This window comes from Corvus moneduloides, chromosome 18, assembly GCF_009650955.1.
Source record: "Corvus moneduloides isolate bCorMon1 chromosome 18, bCorMon1.pri, whole genome shotgun sequence".
Classification (NCBI taxonomy): domain Eukaryota; kingdom Metazoa; phylum Chordata; class Aves; order Passeriformes; family Corvidae; genus Corvus; species Corvus moneduloides.
Window position 1 is genome coordinate 11,626,639 of NC_045493.1, and position 25,564 is coordinate 11,652,202.

A 25,564-nucleotide genomic window follows, 5' to 3' on the forward strand; every position below is an offset into this window, starting at 1 on the left:
GCCCCCAAACATAGCCCAATACATACCTGTGACCCAAGATGTCTTTTGAAGTTACAACAGCTCATGTTTCAGTTAACAAGTATATTTTAGGCCTCTAGATACCAAATAATCCGCAACAATTGAGTATATTTTATTTCACGAAAGTATTTTATACCCAAATAAGTGATATACAATAACCAATGTTTAAAATGATTGAGGTAAATGCCTAACACCGTTAGTATAAATAAGGGATAAAAAAATTTTAAGTGCACTCAATGTTTAGATCCACGTGTTTGTGTCTGGTTACTGCCTGGGTACACAGTCATGAAGGTACCCAAGGTGTAACTTTCATGACCATTTCCACAGGTGGAAAATGAGAAAAAACATACTTGATATCGTGGCTTAAAGTGCAGAAAATAGTCAGAAAATTAGCTGTAATAACAGCGCCATTAGCTCAGAGCCTACCAGCTTGAGAAAACGAAAAATAACCTTGTCCCACTAGTTTCTAATTCTGTATCTTTTAAACAACAAGAAAACCCCACACTTCTCAGTCCTGTTGTAAAAGATCCACAAATCAAAGAGAAATTCAGTTACTTATCCAGGACAGCAAGGAATTTTACAAAATAAACTTTGAAAACTGATTTTCTGGACATCCATTCAGAACCATGTAACTTCTAAATACAAAATTTACAGACAAGTAAAATTTTTACACCTGACCACACCCTTTCAATCAGTTACTCTAGTGTGAATACCAAGTCAGGTTTTCTTCCTTTAGTGGGGGCATTTAGGGGCCTGTTTCCCCAAGACAGAACTAGTATTCCAGTAAAGGATGGGAAAATACATTTTGTGCCTACTACCAAGATTTTGTGGTTTGGAATGCTGCTTCCTTATTGCCTTTACTAAAGCGATGCCTCCAGGGCTCCATGAACGAGCACCTGTGAGCCTGTAGTTACAATCCTCATCATCAGATTTACTTTAGGAATAGAATATATTTGAAGCATGTAATGGCAGAGCTGAGAAAATCCAGTTTAGCCTCTGTATGACAGGACCTGTGAAAACACCAAGTGGAAAGCTGTTTGCTGCTTGTGAACCATGACTGCTGCTGAAAAACCAAACAACCCAGTAGGTTTTTGTTGTGTTTTTTTTTTATAGTTATGTTTTTAGAATACAAAGGCACCACAGGTGACCTTGTCAGCACTTTGCACTGCAGTGCTGCTGACAGGTGAGATCAGTCCCCATCTGCTCCAGTAGTAACCACACTCTGCACCTGAACTCCATAGGCACTTCCCACAGTTTGCAAGTACGTTGGGATAACCTGAGATGGAGGTTGGTGTGAGAGACCACGTTCAGCCCAGGCTGTTAGGCACAGCTCACTGTACTATCACAGTCCCTCCTGACTCACAGCAAAATCCCAGGTTTCTATTCCACAGTGATAGCTACGACAGGGATGTCAAGTTTTCTTCCCTTTGGCTTGAAACTTGTCTCAAGTTTGTGTTCAAAAAACAGCTTTTACCCATTAAAGCCCAAAGCTACTCCATAGAAGAACTGTGTTCCCAAAAATTCAACTCCTAGACATAGCCAGAATTACTGAAGCAGCCCAGGACAACTGCTGGAATCTTTCTTGGACAAGCCTCTTACCTAGGAGACCAAATGGAAGTTTTTGCCTAGAGAGGAAATGAACAACACAGTAGCCTTGGTGTCACAGAGGTGTCTGAAAGAAAGCAGCAATATTAATCACAAATAACCTACTTCCATAAATAAATATACATCAAGAAAAGTTGTCTTCCAGATCCTTTGGAAGCAAAAAATGTATAATGAGTTATTAAATACTTCAGCAAGGAGAACACTTTTCTAAACAGGGAAGACCAAGGCATAGCTAATTACTTGGGAATCCAACACAGAGAAAGCACCTTTTGCTGCTTGTTTCTGAGGGTTTATTAAAAATATATTTTCAATATAAAAGTATAAAATAATTACTACTTTGGCTTGGAAAAAAAACAGCAGTGGTTCTGATTTTCAAGCAAAAAAAAATTATCCAGTGATAATTTCCATCTAGTTCCATCTTTTTTAAAAAAGATTCTTAAATGAGAAACAGGCAAATCTATCTCTCCAGATAGTATGTGCCAGCTCATGAGAACTTTAAAACAGTTATTGCTTTTATTTTCTTCCACGGAAGAGTTGAGTCTCATTCCTACTCATGTGGCCACACCACATTGCAGTAAGTCTAGTCCTGGGTGTTTAGCAAGTTACAAAATGTGTAAGTGCCACGGGAAAAAGGCACTGGAGAAATCAGCAAAGTAATAATTACTTGGCAGCAAAACATACTGGGGAAAGTGGTGGGAAAGCTTTCACTCCTACCATCTGTCAAGCTTTCCAGGGAGAGCAGCGCTAGCGCTGAAACCAAGCGCTAATTGCTGCATGTCCCAAGTAATTTGTATCATGCCATGCAATATGGGTAGGACAAGCAGTATCTTCTACTAAATGCCAACATCAGATAAACAGAGAAAAAAACCCCACAACTTCTCTATCCATGCCTAACAAATACCCAAATGTACAATGTTATTTTCCATGTATTTATACAGCCACCATTCAGCATTAACGAGAAAGATGCGAGACAGTGATCACAGGAGGAGGGCTGCACACACAGTGCAATCACACCCCAACTTCCGTTCCTTCAGATAGCAAAACTTGTATGAAAGGAACATTTTTTCCTTCTCTAAAGGGTTAGAACAATATTTATAATTATTCTTTAAATGGTAATCAGCAGTTTGACCAGTTCATCCACAGGGAGTCACCATAAGGCAGAAGCAGGATAGCGGGTTTATCTTCTTAAGCGCAGGTTTATGCAAAATTGGTGACGGCTGAGGTGACAGTATCACCTCTGTGATCCAGCTGATCCTGGAGCCGTGCAAATTCAGCAAGTTCATTGAGTTCCTGAAACTGCCTGTCTGTTTTATGGCTCACCAGTGACCGGTAGAAGTGGACTGCAAACACAATGAAAATCAATCCAAAGGGCACCATAATGGACGTCGATGCAATGGCTGCTGCCTGTCCTGATGTGATGGTAGAACTGTTGCTCTGTGGGGTGCTGTCAGTTTTCTTCTTTAAAGGAAGGAACTTCACCCAGCACAGTAACACCACCTCTGCAAGAAAGAGCAAAGTCCCAATGACAGTGGAAAATGCCCATGCGAGCTCAATGTGCCGGTGCATACGCTCGTGAGGAGATTCCTTGACAGAGTTGAGGTTATGCACATTGCTAACAGCCTCTATGTTTGGAAGAATGCAGGTACTTATCATGAGCGCAAAAAGGTGAACTGCAACAAGCACAGTCGTGCAGGCACTGAAGGCTATCAAGAGCCCCTGAGGGTAGTCGTGTTCTGCATCGAGCTGAACTTCCACCATAGCCACCTGAAAAGGAAGGGAGACAGATGCAGTTACCTACATCATATATTATTTGACTATAGGTCATTCAAAGTTTACACTATGTTTCTGGAAGATCATCTGATCCAAACAGAGTAATTTACATTCCTCTTCATGTCAATCTGCACCCTTTTCATGAGGTCCACGTTTACATCTGAGCTATCAAGCAAAGGCCACTGTTTTCACACTTACTGTTCTGTTGTAGAGCAAACCCACAACCACCTTGCCACCTCCAGCTCATGCCAGCAAAACAGCTGACCCTTATGAGCAGCATACTTGCACTCAAGTGAAATATTTCTTCTTTTATGTTAAATTGAAGACGCAGCTTTTGATCTTTCACTTACAAAGTCTTTTGAAGTGTAATACAAAAGGCTGCAAAGGCAGGGAACTGCTGAAACAGCCTCAGTGGTCCTTTCTCCTTGGATATTTGGGTTTAAGTTCTAAAGTGCAGAAACCTTTCATGAGAAAGATCACCTTTCCATGGAGTTCTCAGCTAGATTCTTTCATTGAAGTATTTAAGCAGACTCTGGAACACAGATTCACAACATGAAAGTCTCCAAAATGCCCATGGCAGCCAAGCAAGCCTGTTAAGAAGCTGGAGGAAAGACAATGTCTCCAGAAAAGATAACACAGTGCTCCCAGGCATCATTGCTCCCCCAAAGATGAGGCTACTCATGAAGATGCTCCAGCCTTCCACTACCATATGCGGCCATGCCCTTTTATAATCTTAGATCTCCAAGCATGTTTTTGCCTAAGGAGTAAAAAAATCAGCATTCAATAACAGCACTAGGAAACTCATAAAACCAGCTGGGATATTTCTGATAAAGCAAATGAACTAGAATGCCTTTTAACTGGTTTAAAAACTGCCAGGTGGTTTTATGCATATGTGCAATTGATGAGTGACATCAATCCCAACAGCTCTCCTGAAATGATCTTTCCTGGTAAATTTGCCTTTCAGACAAAGGACAGTTCCAAAGAGGAAATGATGCACCACGGTCTCCACATTTAGTGCTCTTTCTCAAAGGAACTCATTAAACAGACAAAATACAGGTAAAATGCAGAGGAAAAAACCTGACACCAATCTGAAATATAAGCACATCAAGCTGATAGGAAGAAAAATTCATGAGTGATATGGATGCAGGGAGGCATGGAAACTAGGGCCCAAAGACAGCTGCAAAAGCAGCAGGAACATTCAAACCTCACTATTTTGCAAGAGCTGAGCCAGGCTAACCTAGTCCTGGATCCCATCTTCTTATGTATGTTCCAGGACACCAGAACTCTGAATCACTAATGCACCCAATATATTAAGGCAACCCAGGGTTTTGCTCAGACATGTTTCAACAGGCATTTGAGGCCATTTGCCAATTTTTTAATTCCTTTATTGAAAGCTTTTATTGTCATAAGCCTAACCACCCAGCCAACTAGTAAGCAGTTTCCACGTGTTACAAGAAACTCAACAAGAAGTTATATTAATGCACATACAGTCCTTGCTCAAGGATTTAAAAATACCATTTTTCAGCTGTGGGAAACTTCACATTTGAGAGGATAAGCATTTGCTTGTCAGGTCTCTCTTCTGCAAGATTGCTTGTTAAGTCCCAACATACTCGTGGGATGTTGGGCTTCCTGTGTTTTTCACAGAACAATTGCAATCCTTCACCACTGAGGATTCATTTTCGTACGTAAAGATTTTTCTTGTAAGTCTTCTGCTGTTCCTAGATTCAAAGCATGGCAAGACACTTTAATCCTTTATCCTAGTACTTAGTATGATAACATAAACATGGCACTAAAGAGCTTCATGAGAGGAAGACTTTATTTTCTTTTAAGAACTGATGTATTTAGTTTACCAAATATTGAAGACATTTTGTATTTCCATTAATCAATGCCTCCATAGTAATGATATCAAGCATCTGATTTTGAACACCTTGTGTTCATGTCTGGCAGACAGCCTGACCCATAAGTGAAAAATCAGTTCATGTTTTCTGTCTCCTCAAACTCTCAGTGAAGCTAATTTGGGAACTCTTTCAGTGTAAACTAGCAGAAAAGCTGCCAACTCTTTTCAACTCTGAGTTTACTTCCTGGGCCAAGCTTGAGCCAGGCACCTAAAACAAAAAGCTTCATTTTTCACCATGAGGGCCTGTGCCTGTTTTCTAACAATGATGCAGTGTCAGAAGTTCTTCCCTCCTTTGCTCATGCTGCAATTTCAAAATAAACAGATCACAACTGCTCTTGTAAAGTAATACCTGCAAGAACAGGGCCCTGGTGAGGTCATCTGATATGATCCAAATTTATATAAAGCCTGAACTCACAGGTACACGCTGATGTTCTAGGCAGGATATGTTCCTGCTCTACTTGTTCAGAAGAGCTGCTCAGGGCAGGAACTGTCGTCAATGGCTGCACACTTTCCAATACAACACTTTTAGCACCTTCTCCTTCACCACTTTCAAAGCTTCTCTGAGCATTTGCTGCATGATTTGACTGTGCAGCTGCCATGCTGCAAGTGCCCGGCCTTGCTGCGTAGTCACAGTGTAACACGGGCTGGAAGACACCTCAGGAGGTCATCTGGGCTAATCCCTGGTTCAAAGAAGAGCTAACTTTAACTTCAGATCATCCTACAGATATGACTGACAGATTTACTATGGCTCTTGCCAAAGCTGTACATCTGAAGTACAGCTTCTTGACAAAACTAAAGGACTCATGGCACCAAGACACAAGACTGAAGCTCTCATAAGCCTAAAAACAGTGGGTATTCAGATGTTTTCAGAAGATAACTGAATTCTGGCACATAACCTTGTTAAGCCTTCAACAGTCCTGGATTTCAGTCACAGCAGCCTCATTAGTACCACAGTGCAAAAAATTTAACAACTTGCCCTCTAGAAGAATCTGCACTTCTTTTAAAGTATAATACCTTGACCAAGTTCATTTCACTTACTTATTCATAATGCTCTCATGTCTTATTCGACCAGAGGGGCTTAAATAAAGCCCCTGCTTTTAAATTAAAATCACAGGCTTACAGCTTTTTCAGAATCAGTAGACAGTGCTGTAGAGAAAAGGAAATAAAAAGCTTTATCTCAAGTAAATCTGTATTATCTATGAGCTATAATTTATAGATGACTTCCTTTCTTCCCCTTCCCCACAAAGATGCCTCTGAGCTCAGGTTGGTGGGAACATAACCCTGAACTGGGACTGCATTTTATACAGTCTAGCACTGGAATGGCTGAAAAGAAAGCTGTGTTGATCAAATATCACAACTGCATTTTTGAGGGTCCATCCATCATTGCTTGTCTATGGGTGGGACCACAGAGGAAACTCAATAAGGAGCCGAGTGTCACAGCATCACTGGGAATCAGCTCCTCTGGCTGGCTCCCTGTTTTCCTGACTACTATTCACTCCAGAGGCAGAGGCGCAGAGCCAGGCTCTCACAGACTGTCTGCACCATTCATAAAGAGTTATAAACAACTCATACAGAGACTCTGTATGAGCCAGAATAACTTACAGGAAATTAAAAACAGATAAGTCAAAATAATGATCTTATTTACTGGTTTCATACAGAAGGGAAACTAAGCATCATTTATTAGTCCAGGATCTTGACTGCAGATTACTGTATGCTGCAGAATGGCAAAACACATTAATATTTGCTGATGCTGACACTGGAATACAAATATAGGATTTCATTTTATTTTGCTAGCAAACAAGAAAAGGCAATACCCGTGTGATTGGAGCAAATGCATCTTGAGGAGGTAGCACCCCTCCACGCAGTGTAACTTACACCAAATCTATTCAGTAAGTACAAGTTCAGGTTATCCAGAGGCTCAGTATCCCCTTTACATCCTCCAAACTACAGCAGCCACTTACAGCTGCTCCAAGACAGAACAGCAAGAGCCCCAAATACTCCACACTGCCTACTTTGCTTGTCTATAACCTTGAGACAGGGATGTTCAAAGGAGGCACAAAACTTCCCTTTCGTGACTGGAATAAAAGAAACTTCTTGTGTGGGGGAAGATTCTCCAGCACAGCTCTAACCTGTAAGTGCAGTAGCATTACAGAAGGCTACATGGAAGCAGAAACCACAAAACTGGGCCTCTTTCCTGCAGGTTACAAAATGCCATTGTTTCATGTTATTCTACCAGCAACCCAGCTACATGCCGCTAAAAAACTTCTATAGACACTGTTTCAGTATTTAGAAAAGCAAAGTGACCTTTACTGGACAAGGACAATGCTGTGTTGAGCACCTGTACAGCTCTGACACCAGCGGCCCCAGGTCCCACCTAACCTTACCTCAGCATCAACTGTTATGGAAATCAGTTTCAGAAATATTTATCACCACAGTCAGTCTTCTGCAGAACACGACTGAAGCTGTCTTCAGGAGACCGTACGGGCCATATTTCAAAGGCAAGAGTTGACAATTCTTTGATGATATTCAACATCTGAAGCATATATATCCCCATCTAGTCAAAGCCCAGCCAGCCTGGATCACTAGAGAGATTTAAAAGAAAACTGCTGCCTAGTAAATATCATCATCTGAATCCTACATATAAGGAAGCCAACCACAGTGTATAATTCAGACCCCTAACTCTGACTCAGTTCTTTTCACAAAGCTTTTAACTGGTGGCAGGAGGAGATGTTGAGCCTTCTGGTTTTATGACTATTGGCAATTAACAGCTTTCCTACGATTTCTGACTCCCATATTGTGACATTGTCATGCTACTGTGTGATGTATCCCTGGTGACAAAATGATGCCAAGTCAGAATAATTGTTCAAACAAAAATAACCTGCCAGCAGCCTGTTCACTGTGAAGCTCTTGACTCTGCTGCTGTAGGTGCAGATGAGCTGGTGCTTGCAGTGTTGGATACAATCTGCAAACTATTTCCCACATTCAAATAAACTGGATTGAGAAATAAAAACAGATAAAGCCAGGCATGAGAGGGAAGATCACGCAACAATATCTGGGCTCTAATACAGAAGTGAGAAATATGTGATGTATGGAAGGAATCCTCCATTCTTTCATGGACTACACACACCCTACAATGTACAATTTCTTTCTTTACCTCTAACAATTAATTTAGGGGGGTGATATTACTTGCTGGCTCCATAAATTGGAAAAGTATACTAAATGAAGATTATAAACTTCATGGATTTTCCCTTGGACATGTGGCACTGGATGACAGCATCCATGGAAACCTGAGTGAAAAAAATGCTCAGGTTTACTGGGGGGAGCTCAGCTCTCACATCAGTTGCCATCACCAGCCCCTACAACTGTTTCTGAAGCTCACTTATAGTAGCAAATCCTGATGTCTGAAACAAAACTAATTGTAAAACAGGTTTTTAATATTTTCTGAGGAAACATAACACTTCAGGGTTTGAAACCTGGCTGAGCATTTCATACTCCACCTCACTGTCTGAGCGATCCCTTGCCTTTGGCATGCCTCATTCCACCAGGGTATACATCACCAATCCTGAGGGAATAAACTTCGCAAAATGGCTGCAGTTTGACACAAAAATAGTCCAAAAAAAGGGAACAGTTCAGCGGAGATAAACTTAGTTTTTACTAGAGGACGCAAGTACTGTCTAATCAAAGAGCAAGGATCAGTGGGGCTGGCATGGAAACCAGCACACTCCACTCCTGACAATTCCCATCAATTCACTGGGTGGTCCTGGATGTGTCACTTAACCTCTTTCTTCCTTGCCTGATAAGGAAAAGAGAGGAACAATGACCCTTCATTGCTGTTGTCAGCTTTGGTCCAAGACTAGACTGTACTTCAGCAGCATTTTGTTCAAGTATCAGGTGCCAAAGAACTGCAGTTGGTAAACAATGCACAGGCGTGACAGCAAAACAGCTCAGCTTTTCAAGGCAGAGGGACAACTCTGAAAGATAAACAAAGTTTTTAAAAGAAATCTAAAAATATTCGAAATTTAACTCATCTCTTCTGAAATTCGATTAGGAAGTCTTGGCTAGAGGAGTAGGACTAGGTCTGTCAGTGCACAACTGAAGAGACTAGGGGTGGATTTCCACACTGAACTCGTTAAAGGAAGAAAAGAAGTGGATTTTTTTGAGGGGGAGCTTGGAAAAACTAAAACATGAATGTTCACATGTAACATTCCTGGCAATTAGAGATTTTGTTAATTGAAACAAAGTGGCTTTTTCCTGAAATACTGTAAGCAACAAATTCAAAAGCAGCGGTTTTCAACAGCAGGAGACTGATCCCCCAGAATTCTAAAGAATTGAGAAACAAGCAGAAGCCTCACCTCATGCATCCACGGATTTTGAGAGTCCGCATACCATATATTTAGAGAAAACCCAAAGGAATTCAAGACATTGAGTATGACCTTAAAATAATAGGATTTACATTAACTGAGATGCACCCTCCCTTAAAAGAAAATCTGTAAAACCCAACAAACTACTTTTTTCCCATGTTCTCTCTCTACGTAGAGGCCTGACTCAAGCAGCCTCAAACTGCTCTGAGACGGCAGAACGAGTGTTCAACAAGGAAAACTCATTATCAGAAGCAGCTTGTGAGCTCCCTGCCGGATGCGTGTTACCCCAGGAGAACCGACTCAAACGCATGAACACAGCTGCCTGTCAGTCAAACGAGCAGCACTCCACCACCTCCCGAAGAGTTGTGGTCTGTTTTTAGCCATTGAAGGAGGACAGTGACATTTATTTGACCGTCAGGAGGCTGCTGTGTTTTCCAACAGCATCATTGGAACAATGGCTCTGGAAAGGAGTAGATTCAACGGCTGAAAATGTTCAGTTTGTTACAAGCGGGGCAAAAAATCAAACTAAAGCGAGTCAGAGGAGTGAAATTCCGAATTTATAAACCGTGAAGGATTCGTAACAGCTGCATAAAGGGGCCGAGGACAGAGTTTGCAGCTTTGCATGTCAGAGGTCTGGGCAGATGAGGAAGTCTGTGAGTTACTGTATTTCAAACTAAATGGAGCTTCCATATGACACAATTCGGGCTACTACACTGTGCTTCACATCAAACTCGAAAGAAAACACACACGAACAAAAAACTGTTTCTAAACCACGCAAAACACTCCAAACTAAGCAACACCCTAGTTTTCCTTAAATAAAAACCAGAAACCTCTCAACTGCAAAGGACTGACGATGGATGAGTCTGAGTGGCACCACCAACTTTAATCAGTTGTATTTCTTGGTTATCTAAAAGCAGGTCCAGTGCAAGAGCTGCCCCTGCCCTCGCAGCGCAAGGCGCGCGGTCTGGGAGAAGAGCGGCATGGAAGCCCCGCAACCCGGGCAGCGCCGCGGGGCTCCGTGCGCGGCCCCTTCGCTCCCGACACCCCGAAACACGGCACGGTGACGCCGCACTCAGCGCCCCGGGGAGCTGCCCACGGTACACGCGGCGGGCACCGCGGCTTCTGCGGTCCCGAGCATCCTCCGCGGGGGAAATATGTAACAATCAAACAAATCTTGCACTATCTGGCGGAGATAAAAGCCGAGAGGCAGCTCTGAACTCGTGCCATGAAGCGCTCCAAAACAAACGAGCTACCGAAACGAACTGCCGGGAGCGCTGCTCCCTCTGCCCGGGGCTGGCCGGGCGCTCCGGGGCGGCGGCAGCAGCGCCCGCCCCGCTCCCCGCCGCCCCAGGTGCCACACGCCGCGTCGGGGGCAGCGCCCGGGCCGGGCCCGGCTCCCCCGTCCTCCCCGCAGTGGGCTCCGGCCGGAGAAACAGAAGCTGCGGCAGCGCTGCCGGCCCCGTGCCACCCCCCTGCCCGCCGGGCCAGGCCGGGCGCTCACCATGGCGAAGCCGGAGAGCAGCGCGGAGGTGCGGCTGGAGGCTTTCAGCTTGGCGCGGCTCAGGTAGAGCTTCCGCCAGGACAGCGCCTGCATCGAGTGCTCGTTCAGGCTCATGGGCTCGGGGCGGAGGAGCGGAGCGGGGCGAGGCGAGGTGAGATGAGGCGAGGCGAGGCGGAGCGGGGCCGGCGGGAGGTGGCGGCTCTCTCCAGCACAGCGGGCCCGGCCGCGCTAACACCCCATGGCGGCAGCGCGGCTCTGGCGGGCCGGGGCCGCGCCCGCCGCGCGCCCCGCGAGCCTGCGCGCCCCGGCCCGGCCCCGCCCCGCCGCGCCCCATTGGCCCTCGCCGCCCGGCCGCGCCCCCGGGCCCGCCGCGCGCCGCCGCTTCCCGGCAGCCTCGAGGCTCAGCCCAGGCGGGCGCTGTGCCCCGGGGGCGCCGCCCGCCACCAGGGGGCGCCGCGGCGGGAGAGCTGCGGCCCCGGGCCCTGAGGGCGCTGAGGCCCTGGCGGAGCTGTGGGGTCGAGCCGCTGCTGGAGCCCCGCCCCGAGCCCCGATTGGAGCCCCCGCTGGAGCCCCCCGCGCGTTCCCCGGGTGAGCAGCTCAGCTGGAGTGCAGCTGACGGGAATCTGTCGCTTCCGGTGGGTTTGTGCCCCCTCAGCCCGGTGCGGGAGCCCTTGCGCTCCCCAGCGGACAGGATGGGGTGTCCCACTGCAACACTTCCCTCAGAACAAAACACAAAGCCGTGCCTCAACCTCCTCCTTATGTAGCCTCCTGTCCTGAAATGCTTAAACATTTAACCGACACCTGTCCTGTGGATCCAGACTGGCCAAAGCATCCACCCTCGCTTCCAGTTAAAATTGATGCACCTAACCTTTTGTCACGTAGTTCAGGTGTTTTGCAACATTTTGTAGGCCAAGAGCTCTTTGATAAACCTGCCTTTATTAGCAAGCAGTTGATAAGGTTGATTAAGCAGAAGATTTCAACATCTACACATGCCAGTGTTGAAACATCTTTTATTACCAGGTTCACATAAACCCTTTAAACCATAATTTATTTTTTCCGTGTTTTACAGAGGGAAAAGTGAGGCGTAGAGCAGAACTCCCTAGCGAACACTTGGCACAGTTCTGAAGATGATTTCTGAAAAGGTGAGGCAAAATGCTGCTTGTGCCACATCAAATTTGTGCATCAGGAGGCTTAAGGGATGTGTAAGAAACAAACCTGTTGCTCTCAATTTGTAGTTAAGAAAAATAGGATTTTAAAAGTACAAATATTGCTGGACAAGGATACTTTTACTATTAACAGGAACATGGATGGTCGCCTAGGAGATGAATCCATGCTAGTTCCATTAGCAATCAAAAGAACCGCTAGTTTGTATTGTTTTGACATTTTCCACCTTACTTACAAGTAGGAAAATCACAGCACATTGTCTTTGCTTTTTTCTTCTCTTCACACCTTTCTGATTTGCAAGGTCCTTCACTTACTTAAGCGCAGCAAAGGGACTGACAATCTAAACCAACAAGGTCACTTGATGCTTTTCATGTACAAGGCATTATTTTTAAAAAGATGTAGCGAAAACATCCAAGAAAAATAGTCTTAACGATTTGAAGTCTTCAGAGGCATTCCCTGTACCATGTAGATCTGATCTCATTCCCTTCTCAGGAAATAAACACAGTCCTCTTGTTATAAACAACTTCGGGTGAGATTTTTATCTACAGGGGCATTAAAACACCTCAGTGGAAGAAAGAGTTTGACTTAGTCTTTCCATAAAAGCCTTTGCTGTTCTCTCACTGACTCCACGGAATGTTGACCGCCTTCTTTCTCTTTTTTTGGGTGACCATACTGCTGTGTAGGATCCATTTGAGTGGAAGTCCAGCATAAGTTAAAATTTAGAGGCAGATTTGGCACTGTTAGGTTTGTGGTTAGACTTGATGATCTTAAAGGTTTTTTCCAACATAAAAGATTCTGTGATTATAAAACATTACTCTTTCTTTGGTGTGCTTTAATTATTTTAAAAAACCCAAAAAAACAGAACAGAAGTCCTCACCCCACAATCAACATTCTCTGTGTCTCCCACTGGTGCCTGAGGCTAAGTCTGAGCACCACATTGCAAAGCAATGAGGAACAAACCCATTGTGATTTCTTTGTCACTTTTTTCTTGGGAGATATGACAACCATCAAAAAACAGTAACTAGAACTTCCTCCGTATCTCAAACAAACATTTAAGTCTCTGTCATTTAGTTCCTATGGAATCATATATTTAAAAATATTTTGCATTGCTGCTCATGACAAATGTTTATGTACATGTACATAACCAACATTGATTGTTCACTATTTCGTCTTGTTTCTGTGCAAAATTATGGTTGAACTGTAACATCATGAGGGATTACTACTGCACTAATAACACCTAGGTCTGGACCTGTTCCCTAAAATCAGATTTCCCTAAAAAAAACCACCTGCAAGAGACATACATCTGACAAGGACTTCAAGTATCTTTCTAAATAATTGTATTAAAATAGACTCTTTGAACTCACTGTTGGTCTATTTTTCAGTCCATCACTCTTACTTCTGTTTATTGGAAAAGGCTTTGAAAGATACAACAACGTTAAACACTGATGTACGGCTGAGTTTGTATTTCATTCAGAGAAACAGTATGAAAAAGGACCTACAGAATCAGAGAAGCATCTCATCTCATGCCCTTTTCCAAACCAGACCCATGTGTCATTTTGAGCTTCCAAGCCTCGGCGTTGTAGCTATGAAATAAACATTCCTTTCCTATAAGAAAGAAAAGAAAAAACGGTTTGTTAAGCAGAAAAACATACATTAAGAATCAAGCCTTCTTTCTGCAACTAAAACATGAAGATCACAGCATGCACCCTTTTCCCTTTCTGTTCCATTTTACAGCTCCATCTGAGGTACAAACTAAACAGGATAAATTATTTCCAACTCTATTACTCATTATGACACACCTCTACACTGCCACTCTAGAGTTAGCTGAAACTATAAGAGTCAGCCATGCTTAATTAACTCTTAGAAATGCTTCAGGGAGTTCTTCTGAAGTCACGCTGGGGCTCAGAGCCGGAGTTCGCTGTCACCTGTGACCCGTGCAATTGCGGAAGGCCACCAAAAGGGTGTATCCTGCCCTCTCCCTTCATCTCAGCCCTCTCCAGCCTGTGGATTGCACCGATCAAATGGCTACAGAGCTTCAGTGGATTGACCTAATGAAATAAATACATATTTTTTTCTTAATGGCTGAGTTTTCTGCCGGATCAGGTCACTGAACTGACTCGCCCCGTGGCTGCACCAACATCAGACCTACTGCAGGAAAGTGAGGGATGCAAGAGAAAGGGAACGGGCCCTTTCAGCAGCAGGCTGTTATTACCCCTAATTAGAGGTAATGTCAACCCGTTCTCTGGATCATTTATGCATGAACACAATCGGAGCAGGTGGCAGAAGTCCAAGTTTCTTTCCAGAAAGCCCTGAGAAATCTGTACACTGTCACAAGGATACTCACAGTTCTTTTTTTCTGCTAAAAATGTACTTCTGTATTTTCTGTAGGAGGCTGAATAGGTTCGCTGAGTACCCTGTGATTAATGTGATCCGGTGCTGAGCACACCGAGCTGCTGCCCTCGGCAGAGCAGCTTTGCTAAAACGTATCTCCAGCTTCACATGCAAATCAGCACTTCCATTTGTTCCTGTTACTGCACCCAACCCGAATCGAGCCACCACAAAGTGGAAGTCATGGTAGATCTGCATTAAAAACAACACATTTGAACTTGCAAAAGGCAAATAAAGGTTTGCCAGCAGTCCTAGGGAGGCTAAAGGAAACATCTTTGCAAATCTCATCTGAAGTAGAGCTTAATGTTTAGTTGATGGAATTTCTGCAGAGGAAAGATTTTGATCTGCCATGTCTAGAAAAATGGTATTTCAGCTTCCTTCATAAAACAGTGAAATAGTTAAATATCTCATCTTCAATCTTGACCCAAGGTAAAGTATAGAATGGTAGATCGTACAGGATAAACAGTATTTTCAAAAATGTTTTAAGATTAGTCCGGTCCATTCTATGCAATGGGAAGTAACTGTTTTAAAGCTCAGTGGGGTGAAATGATTCCATGTCTTCATACAGCTTTCCCAAGCACAGCACTTCAGCTCTGGTTTCAGCATGAGCCCTGCCGCACAACATTAATTAAATGACAACTCCCAGTTCCAAGCTAACGAGGTCAGGATCCAGCGCCTTGGAATGATTAGATCTTAAATAATTTAAGCTACATTAATGTCTAGCAAAAAAAAAAGTTTTAGAGTTTTTTTCAAAGAGTTCAGCTTAGCCCCTTTCCAATAACCACCACTCCCTTTCCACAGTTGATGCTGTGGTTTTGACACTGCATCACAATGTTGGTGTGTTTTTCCCATATTTTTGACTGTGATTAAGGCCAGCCTTGTGTCAGCCCTGGGCTGTCCTGTTTCCAAGCACTGCCTGATGGGGCTCAGCTCTGGGCATTGTTGGAAAACTGTGCCATAATCTGCTCAGAGGAGAAATCAGCCCCAACCCTCATCAGCCAGCAATAAGCATGGGAATTTAATATTGCTTCTAAATGTTTTTATCCTGTCTAATGCAGCTGTGGATATGGATATTCTTAGCATCCACAGCCTACACATTCCCATTCCCATCCTTTTTTTTTTTTTCCCAGTTCTTTTAAGTTTGGGATAGGTTTTTTGTTATTGACACACAGATTATTTCCATGGTATAATGAACTGTAGTTGAATAGGTATCACTTCTGTCTTAAAACAAGGTTTAAAAAGTGTTTTCTATTTTTGGAGATCTATAGATAGATATTGTGTTGTTTCTGAAACATTTATTTCCACACTTCCAAAATGTGCTCTGGTGTTTCCAGGTGTATGTGATGGATACAGTCCTTGGTGGGTTTGCTTGATACACCAAGAGTCTCAGATTGTCCATGTCCGAAAAAAAATATTTAGAAAAATGAGTTGATTTTCTTTTATGTCTCTGTTCTGTCTCTTTTGGTGGACTTTTGCAGCATGGATGGATGATGTGTTTTTTGTCTGATGATTCTCTAGTAACATCCATTTATCTTGTATTCTGACCTCAATCCTACAGATGTACACATGTATTTAATTTTAAGATTGAGTAATCTTGGCTGAAAGGTCGAGATATGTATATATCTCCTCAGGATTATGGATTAATAATGCACTTGCTCCAACAGACATCTGGAATCCACACTTCAATATATAGGCTATAAAACACTTCCATACCATAATAAAGTTCAATCATCTGCAAATAGGGAGATGTTAGAGAAAGACTACATAATTTTTCAAGATTCTGCAAACAGTTCTTGGCAGATTCAGAAGGAGAAGCTCGCTGCCTTAAATCCTGTTAGAACTCTGTCCTCTCCTGCTTTTATCCATGCATCATGGATCATTAAAATAGGGATCGTTCCAAAGAGATCAACGGCAAGGCCTGCAAAGTTGAATTTTAATGTGTTTTAAATTTTGCATTAACACTTAATATATTTCATATAGTACCTAGGACGCTTAACTGATTGCAAAAAGCAAACCAGAGGAGCACTGCCAAAGCCATCAACCCCGACCCTGGGTTTGGGTACCCTTTGATGTTCCCTTTCTGGGGGTGTGGATGGGGAGTAAAGGATGTCACTTCAGAGAGGAGCCACGCTGTGGAACCTGGGGGCTGTTCAAAACCTGCACTCTGACCCTGCTATTGCAATCAGATGGTCCCAATACTTGCTCAGCATCAATTTAGAGTAGATGTTAGTGGGTGTTGTAGAAATGAGACCCGCCGATAGTTTTAGGAACTGCAGGATTTCCATCCTGCAGGTTTTTTGTATCAGCAGCTACTTTATAGCATTTTTACCTACTTTTTCATGCGATTTCTAACTGCCTGTTGTACATGCATATTGCAAAGGCAATTTTGGTTTATTTAACACCTGTTTAACACCGTTTACCATACATTCTAGATTTTATGACCCGTTCTCACAAGACACGTGGGTGCAGTGCCGGGAGCGGTGCCGGCACCAGCCGGGGTGCGCTTTTCGCGCCGAGCTGCTCCGCACATGTGGCACAGGCACGGAGCGAAGCCAACACCACAATTAACCCCAAGTCCGTGTATTATAAGATTATTTTCAAGTGTTGCTACATTAATTCCCCACTCTTTACCCCGGCTTTACGCCGTTGGGGTCGGACACACTCGCGGAGCTCAAATTACCCCCCGGTTGAGCAGAACCGCTCAACTCTTCGGGCACGTCGCGGGGGCTGCGGTACCAACCCAGGGACCGTCCTCGCCTTTGTGGGGCCCCGTCCCCGTCCCCCCGCTGCCGCTCAGCGCCTGCGTGCCGCGCACTCGTGACCGAACACCGCACGGCGGGGCCGGCGGCCAGCACAGCGCCGGTACCGCCCCGGTACCCCGGCCAGCAGAGCGCCGGTACCGCTCCGGTATCCCACCCAGCCCCCCATCCCGGCCAGCCCAGCGCCGGTACCGCCCCGGTACCCCGGCGAGCCCCCCATCCCGACCAGCACAGCGCCGGTACCGCCCCGGTATCCCACCCAGCCCCCCATCCCGGCCACCCCAGCGCCGGTACCGCCCCGGTACCCCGGACATTCTCCCCATCCCGGCCAGCCCAGCGCCGGTCCTGTGCCGTGCCCCCGGACATCAACCCCGCCCGCCCCGGCCAGCCCAGCGCCGGTACCGCGCCGTGTCCCCGGTCCGCCCCCCCGCCACCCCCCCGGCCCCGCCGCTGTTTACGTTCCGGGCACTGCGACGCCTGCGCCCCGCTCCGCACGCAGCGCCTGAACATGGTTCCTTAGGACTTTGCAAAAGGCATCGCCGCCGCCCCCCTCCCCTTCCCTCCCCCTTTCTCCCCCCCCCCCCAAAAAAAAAAAAAAGTCCTGGTGCAAAATTGCAAAACTTTAGCGAGCCCTGGATGGCTTTTGTTTTGCCTCCTCCCCATTTGGGCCAAATATGCAGGACAGGAACTGTTGACAAATAAGTGATGAAACTCTCCAAAAAAATGGAGGCAAAGAAAGACTCTGGAAGAAGATTGGTGTGTAGCTGGCTTCGGTCTCTTTCCTATTCGTGCCTTTTAATTGATTTTGCTTAATTGTTTGCAAAGGGAGAAATGCATGTGGGACGTAGGCAGCGGAGCGACTTAGTTTGCAAGAGCGCGGCTGAGGCAGCGGGGAAGGGGCGGAATGGAACCGAGGGACGGGCAGGGTGGGACGATCATGGATCATTTTTTTTCCGGTGCGTGCGGGTTTGCGCTAATCCACCGCGCGTGTCCGCGGGGCTGCGGGGCGGGTTCGCAGGGCGAGAGCTACCGGGAGAGGGGCAGAGCCGCCGGCGGCAACCGGTGCACCGGGCTCCCCCCGCTCCTCCGGGGACCTACCTTGTGCCGGTCCCCGGCCGCCTCCAGCCCCGTCTCCGCGCCCGCCGCAGCTTCCCCGGGGCAGCGGCACTGGCCTCCGCCGGGCCTACCCTCCATCCCCCCGCATTGAACTCGTTGCTGCCCCTCAGCCGCGGACCCCCGCGCTTTCGGCGCTGTCGAGCGTGCGGGGCGGCGGGGGGAGCGCGCGGGGGCTGCGCATCCATCGCGGCGTTACATAAAGCGATCTGGTTTTTTAAATCGCCGCTTCCGGTGTGACTATGGAAACACTCGGATTATGTAAATACCGAAACCTGGATGCTGGGCATCAGATGCGAAGATTCGCCCCCCTTCCCTTCCCCGGGGAATTAGCTCGTGTTCACGTGTAATAATATTAATAATAGTAATAATAATAATAGTAATAATAATGATAATAATAATGATGATCCGGTCGCTAAGGAGCGTTGGCCGCCGTTCACGGTTTTTTGTGGGATTGCAAAACGCATCGGTGCTGTAGCTTGTGAATTGTCGGCGAGTTACGTGTCCCCCGCTCGCCTTCCAGCGCCAGCCCCTGCTCAGCAGCCCAAGTTTGAGTTTTTCTGAAGCCAAGCACCTGTTATTCCTACTGAGTTCCGTGTCACGGGATGGAAAAGGTGCATGCAGATGGATTGGAGCTTGTTTGGGTTCAGGTTTTGTTCAGTTTGTGCCTTGCCATCTTAATTATTTCCCCCAGAATGTGTCATCAAACAGTTGTGCACGATTCATGTGCTTTCCTCGGTTTTTTCTTTTCCGGACAATGTGTTTTATTTTGGTTTTTGTGTCTTTTCTAGCGCTGCATCGGCCGAAGGCGGTACGATGAGAACGAGGACCTCTCGGACGTGGAGGAAATTGTCAGCATCAGGAGTTTCAATTTGGAAGAGAAATTAAAGAGCAAAATGTACCACGGGGATTTCGTGCATGCCATGGACGGCAAAGGTAACACTGCCGGGCCGGGGGCTGTCCGGCCGCGCTCGCCGCCGCCTCCACGTGCGGCTCCGCTCCGGCTTCGGATTTCGCGCCCGCGCCCCTGCCCGGGGATCCGGTGACGCCGCCGGCCCGAGGGGAGCCGGGGGGCGGCTGCTGATGGGGTCCTGCAGCCTGTCCTGCCCCGGGGGGGCTGCCCCGGCCCGTCCCCCCCGCACCCGGAGGGCGGTTTTTGCCCCGCCGCGGTGCTGGGATGAGCGCGGTGATCCATGGCAGCAGCGCCCAGCGCTCCCCCCGCCGTGCCCCGCCACCGTGACCCCAGCGCAGCACCGGACTGTTCAGGAATTAGGTCCTGGCACGGGAGAGGCCGAAACCCCAGCCCCTACTTAGCCAGAGGTGATTCCTGCTCCCCCTCCGCCCCCTCTTGAATCCAGGACCCTTTTTGCGAAAGGGTGCGATTGATGAGCCTCTTCGCCAGGCTCGGAGACTTTAAAGTCAATAACTTCTTTGTGTGTTTATCATATATTAAATTACAGCGCTCCCCTCCCCAAAGTTACTTGCTTTGCTTAGGTGACTCGAATTCCGGAGCGGTAAACAGAGCCAGACAGCCCAGCTCTGCCGCACGGCTGCCGGGCAGGAAGGGAAACGGGAGAGGTTTGCCCGGGAATCAAACGGGCCGGGGGGGCTGCAGGTCACCTTTATTTACCGCTGTACTGTTGACACGGATCCCTAATCCCAGATGGCTATCACCAAAACTCGGCCTGACTGAGGATGCCTGTTTAGGATGGCTTTCTCAGGAAAGAGAAGTTTCGGCTGTAATCCTCCTGAAATTGCCCTAACTGTGCGGAGCCACTAATCGAGTTTAGAAAATTTCCTTTTCTCCCCTAGGCGTAGTTTTGCATGAGCATTTTAAGCTCCTTTTAGAAAAGCTGATATGGTAGAGAAATTAAATACCTGTCTTACTTAGGAAGGTATTTGTTTAGGAGATAAGCTCAACCCTGACCCGTCTTCCTCCAAACAAAACACAAGCAACTATTTTTTAGCTGGAAAATGTTAATTAATTTTCCAGAAAATGATTGCATTCTACCCTACAGCTTCCAAACACTCCAGTGGCTGCCACTGCTCCATGCTAAGGATAGTACAATCCACATCTTCCCTGGCTTGGCAGCTCCAAAATCTTTGGGCAGCTCTCTCCTTTCTAGGGAACTTGAAAATAAATGAGTGTCTTTTGTTATTTTGTTGTGGTCTGTGTCGGCTTTGTTCAACCCCACAAGGGATTTAAATGCTTTGTTGGGGCATTAGGAAGAAAGGATCTGCCTTGCTATTTGCTCTGGTTTTATTTTTACTATTGGTTTACTTTTTTTCCTCTATAAATCCAAGAGTTGAATTGAATCTGGGCAAAACAATGACAGTAGTATGTAAGAATAAAACAGTTTATATGAACACATGGAATTAGTTGAGCAGTGGTTTTTTTTCTTTCCCATGTCCTTGTTTTTATTTTTAATGATAACTCTACTTGGAGTGGTGTGATTTTTGGCTTGAATGCAGTTTGTCATAGCTACTTGTTCTCTAGTCTGCAAGGCTATTTAGCTTCCAGTGCTTCTTCCACCAATATTACTCCTGATGTTTGTTGACTTTCTGACTTGGATCAGTGTCTGTAAAAAGTCTCTGTGGTTTATTTATTTGCTTACCTAAAGGCAATAGCTTTAATGGGGATGCGTATGGGAAAGGACGACTTCTCTAGCACAGAAATATTTACTTGGTAACTTTAGTTAAATGGAGTATTCACTGCACTTACTTTGAGACTATTGGCAATAAAGTTTCTGTAGTTTTAATGTTTCTGTAAATGGATAATTACAGTGCTCTGATTTGGTACCTCTTAAGTAGGAACATTATATCCCTACTTGTCATAATTACTAACTGAATACAGCAAAGAAAAAGTTGTAAAAATAGAGGGAAGTACATGTGCAGGCATGGGAGCTTGGCCTCTGGGCCCCTTCTTACTTTCAGTGTGGGTTTTAGAGCAGAGAAACATCAGGAGTACAAGCTCAGGCTGAGATGCTTGTGCTCTCCCAGGAAGCACAGACAGCTGGATGAATCTTGGAGTTAAACTGCTCGTGTGTACCTGAATATCCTGCAGGGAGTGTACGCTGGGTTTGGCAGTGCAGGGCATTTTGTAGTGCTAAACAGTCAAGCAATGCTTTCCATTTTAAGGCAGTGTATGGACTCTTTATAAAAGTAATTTTTTCCTGTAGAAAAGGGGGAATAGCAGAGCCATAGAAACAGTCCATGGCCGCTGCAGGAATTCCTCTGCTCTCTGTGGCAGAAGGCTCCAAATGGAGCGGAGGTTTTGTAGCCATGGCTCACCCAAATCGCTGCCTTGTAACTTCCTCTCTAATCCCCAAATCACTGCTATTGTGTCAGACAGTGCATAGAGAAATCCCCAGGAAAGCCCAGTCCTGTGTAATCCTCAGAGAGGAGCAACAAGGTAATGCTGGCCAGTGTTAACATGACAAATTTATGTTTAATTTTCACTTTGATTGTGTATTATACTGTGACTCCCCACAATTCATTTTTCACAGACCTCCTAAGTGCCAGGAGTTGTATAAAATATAACTATGAGCTCCTAAAGTTACGTTTCTGATTAATTAAAAGTTGTTCAGTTGAAATCAACAGTAACCCCCACATAAAAAGAATGATGTGTTCACAGAATCAGGGCTTTCTGCTAGAACCAGATAATGCTCCATAAGAAAACATGTATTTGTCTAAGCAGAAATGTGTAACTTAGAATATCTAAACTTACACATACACTTTAAACTACACATTTGCCCAAAAAATACCAGACTGATTTGCAGTAATTTAGTCAGGATTATCTTTTAACTGTTAATTTGGTATTTCATTACAGCCTGGGTGTTTCAACACAGACCTTAATTGACAAACTGACTGGCTTCTATTTTATGTGCATCAGTGAACAGGAAAAATAGGGAGCAGCTGGGAGAGCATTGTCTGTCATTGGGTTTCCGGTTTGGATCTAAAATATGCATTCTCTTTCTATTTCTCTTGAGGTGATAGGGAATTCTTTGGTGAGAAAAGAGAAATGGGGAGAGTCTGAGAAAATGTAACGTGAGGTGCCAACACCATTGTAATTGCCTTTGGATGTTGTTCTTATTCATTTTCACAGATTTTACTTTTGAGTATGTGCAAAGAGAAGCTCTCAGAGTTCCCCTCATCTTCAGAAATAAGGATGGACTGGGAATTAAGTAAGTTACAACCAAATTTTGGTGATTAATAAATGCTTTTATAAAATAACCATTATGCTTTCCACTTGTATCTGATATTTCTTTTGATGATCTCAAAATGGATTGCAATTAGTAAGACTTTCAGCACCCTTGAGAGGAGGAATGATTATTTTCCTCTTATAAACAAGCAGATAATGAGGTCTGTAAAAGTTATGTGCATACAGCATGGTACTACACAGTGAAAAATAAGTCAGTAGTGAAAGTTAGGAATGAAATCCAAAGGTTTTTAAACCCAATCCATGCTGTAATGACAGAACAAACTCCCTTCAATTTTTGAGTTTTCAATTCTTTCCTTCATTGCAGGTGGAATTCTAATGATGCCTGTTGTTTTCCATTATAATTATGTCTCTTCAGAAGGTTACAGCTTTGTAAATATTTAATAATGTCTACTTAAATAAGGGATTACTGGAGCCTTTTTGAGGTAGCATTTTGTTAATATCCAGTCATAATGGATTTGGTATTTTAATAAGAGAATCCTGCAACGTTGTGAAAGTGACAGCATCTAAGAAAGATGTATTAAAAGCATTAACTTTATCAACCATATAATCCATAGTTTAAATGAATGTTCCTTGATAATTTTGGAAATTAGGATTGTGTAACTGACTACAGCTGAAAGAAAGAAAAATAATTTTTTGAAAGCATCATTACTTTACTCAGTTTCACCTCAGTTTCCAACTGTGGAACACCTCACAGTTGAGGTGACCAGGGCGTCCCAATTATTAATTAAAAAGAATCAAGCCACCCCAGTATAATTTAAAGAGAGAAAGAGAAGAAGCAGAGTTTGGGGTATTTGACAACCATGTGTCCCTTTACTATAACAGCAAACAGGAGCTGCTATGATGCTTCTGGTGATGTAGTAAAATAGTTTTGTATGTTGAACTCTCAACAAGAAGTGCTCAATAGACCCTCTCTGTATGCATTGATTTTAAACTGCTGCTCCTAAGGGGCAAATGGTAAAAGCTTCAAGAATTTCTTCCTGAAGAAGCCATGAGCTGTTCAGTGAGGCTGGGGAGTGTTTAGGAGTGAGAGATACTGCAGCACCTTCCCAGCAGCCAGATCCTCCTCTTGTGTTTGAGGAAGTTCACATGAAATTCCCCTCAGTTCAAGAAGAAAACGGGGGAGATGTTTCAGCTCCCGCTGTGCCAATGGTACCAGTTCAGCTCCTGCTCCAGCAGCAGAGAAGTGTGAAAATGAGAGCTCATCCTGCAGACACAAACATTCCTGGGCTTCAGATCACAGGAGGCTGTGACCATCATAATGTGGTAGATTGGGTGATCCACATATATGTAGAGTGACTTTTGAGATACGGTGGTCTACAAAATACATGATAGAAGATTATTTTGTTACTTCTGATGTTTTGAATAACTAGTGATACCTGCTTCCAGTTCTGCTTGTGCTGAGCAGTCAGCCTGCATGTCTGTGCCTGGCAGATGTACAGAGCTGAACAGTTTGGTTACTGTGCTTGGAGGTACTCTGAAATGGCAAGGAATGAGAGGAATGAGGAAAAATCCTTACAATGAAACCCTGAAAATTGCTTTCCTCTGTACTTCTGACCATCATGAGCTGCTACTTGTAAGTCTGAAAGCAGGAAAGCCCACCTGTGATCTCTGAGCAGAAGAGATGCTGTTTTTCTTGGAGGGCTTTTTCCAGGATTGTAACTCAGGGAGAGAATGCTCTTTGGAGAGATGTTATCTCATTTGAACAGCAGTCATCTTGCATTGTATTGTGGTTAATCAGATACCTGTGCTGACCAGAGCTCATCCTCATTAGGATTTGAATAGATTCTCTAGCAAATCTTTAAACATTTGCTAAAATGCACCCAGTCCAGACTGAAGTGTTTGCATTTCTCTTCTGGCTGAGGAAACAAGCAACACTATTTGTGTATTACAGACTGCTGAAAATCTCAAATGTAGTTAGTCATATTTTGGAATTAAGTCACCCTGCTGTACTATTCTTTGCTATTTTTTATGTTTGAAATCTTCAGAAGCATTCATGGTGGCTTTACACAAGATACATTTGTCTGAAAATTGTATAACATCAAGGAAAAAACATTTCTGTGCAGTTCTTTCATTGCTGCTATTCTGGATTTATAAACAGAAAAAAACCAAATGACTGGTGAGATTAAAGAAAAAAAATTTTTTTTTTGCTATCATAGTTTTGTACCAAACCAGCCCTAATTGTATAAGAGGGAGTGTGGCAGTTATGCTGGTGTGGCTGGAGCTGAAGAAGTCCAGTCATCTGTGGCAACAGAGTGGGCTGGAATTAAAGCTGGACCTTCCAAGGCTACCCAACTACAAAATGAATTCTTGAAACTTGCTGTTATCAGGCCTGAATTTTTTCATTTAGTGTACTCCTTTTTTTAATGTATCACACATCCGTAGACTGCAGAGAAAAAAACCCAAGAATCTGCCAGGTGTACTCTCCAAAGAGCTAAACATGTTTATTGTTTACAAGGATTGTATTCTTCAAGTTTCAGTAATGTTTATTTTTGACTGCTGCTGAAGCTCTCAGAAAGAATGGAATTGCTCATATCCATGTGGGCTAAGGCTGTTCTCCGTCTTCGTGGTTGGTTTTTATTTTGATTTATACGAATATGAAATAGATTGCCCATCTAATTGTTGGACATTTCCGACACCAAATACAAGCAAACTGTGTCATTTGCAGACAAGCTTTGCATGTTCTTGTCACCCACAAATAGTTCTTCCTTCCCCTACTTCTGACTTTCTAGTGCTTGGAAAGGAAAGATGAGCTCTGAATGAACCCTG

General features: G+C 44.7%; 2 protein-coding genes across 8 annotated transcripts in view; one reads left to right on the forward strand and one right to left on the reverse strand.

The window, feature by feature from the left end:
• Positions 1 to 106: 106 nt before the first annotated feature.
• ORAI1 (ORAI calcium release-activated calcium modulator 1) lies at positions 107 to 17,623 on the reverse strand. Of its 2 annotated transcripts, none has more exons than XM_032128003.1 (2): positions 13,816 to 17,623; positions 107 to 3,387 (listed from the first exon to the last, which is right to left on the reverse strand). In XM_032128003.1, exons 1-2 carry the CDS (start codon positions 13,834 to 13,836, stop codon positions 2,821 to 2,823), a joined length of 588 nt encoding a protein of 195 aa, XP_031983894.1. In that variant the 5' UTR covers positions 13,837 to 17,623; the 3' UTR covers positions 107 to 2,820. The 2 variants fall into 2 exon arrangements, with proteins under 2 accessions (XP_031983894.1, XP_031983893.1); XM_032128002.1 differs by lacking the exon at positions 13,816 to 17,623 and adding an exon at positions 11,153 to 11,438.
• KDM2B (lysine demethylase 2B) overlaps positions 12,265 to 25,564 on the forward strand; it is a 113,729-nt gene continuing 100,429 nt past the window's right edge. For 4 of the 6 annotated variants that reach the window (XM_032127982.1, XM_032127987.1, XM_032127983.1 and 1 more), the window contains exons 1-3: positions 17,962 to 18,219; positions 19,368 to 19,512; positions 22,682 to 22,760. In XM_032127982.1, the coding sequence (XP_031983873.1) occupies positions 18,169 to 18,219; positions 19,368 to 19,512; positions 22,682 to 22,760 (275 nt within the window). In that variant the 5' untranslated portion in view covers positions 17,962 to 18,168. Of the gene's footprint in view, positions 12,295 to 17,961; positions 18,220 to 18,981; positions 19,191 to 19,367; positions 19,513 to 22,681; positions 22,761 to 25,564 lie in introns of those variants that run through there. The other 2 variants (XM_032127985.1, XM_032127986.1) reach the window with 2 other exon arrangements.

What these genes read in the sequence shown, in the direction of transcription:
- ORAI1 (XM_032128002.1), bottom strand. Translation starts at nt 11,266, where the DNA reads ATGAGCCTGAACGAGCACTCGATGCAGGCGCTGTCCTGGCGGAAGCTC. An exon ending in TGCTCTCCGGCTTCGCCATG is followed by an intron (nt 3,388 to 11,152) that starts GTGAGCGCCCGG and finishes CTTCCTTTTCAG; the next exon opens with GTGGCTATGGTGGAAGTTCA.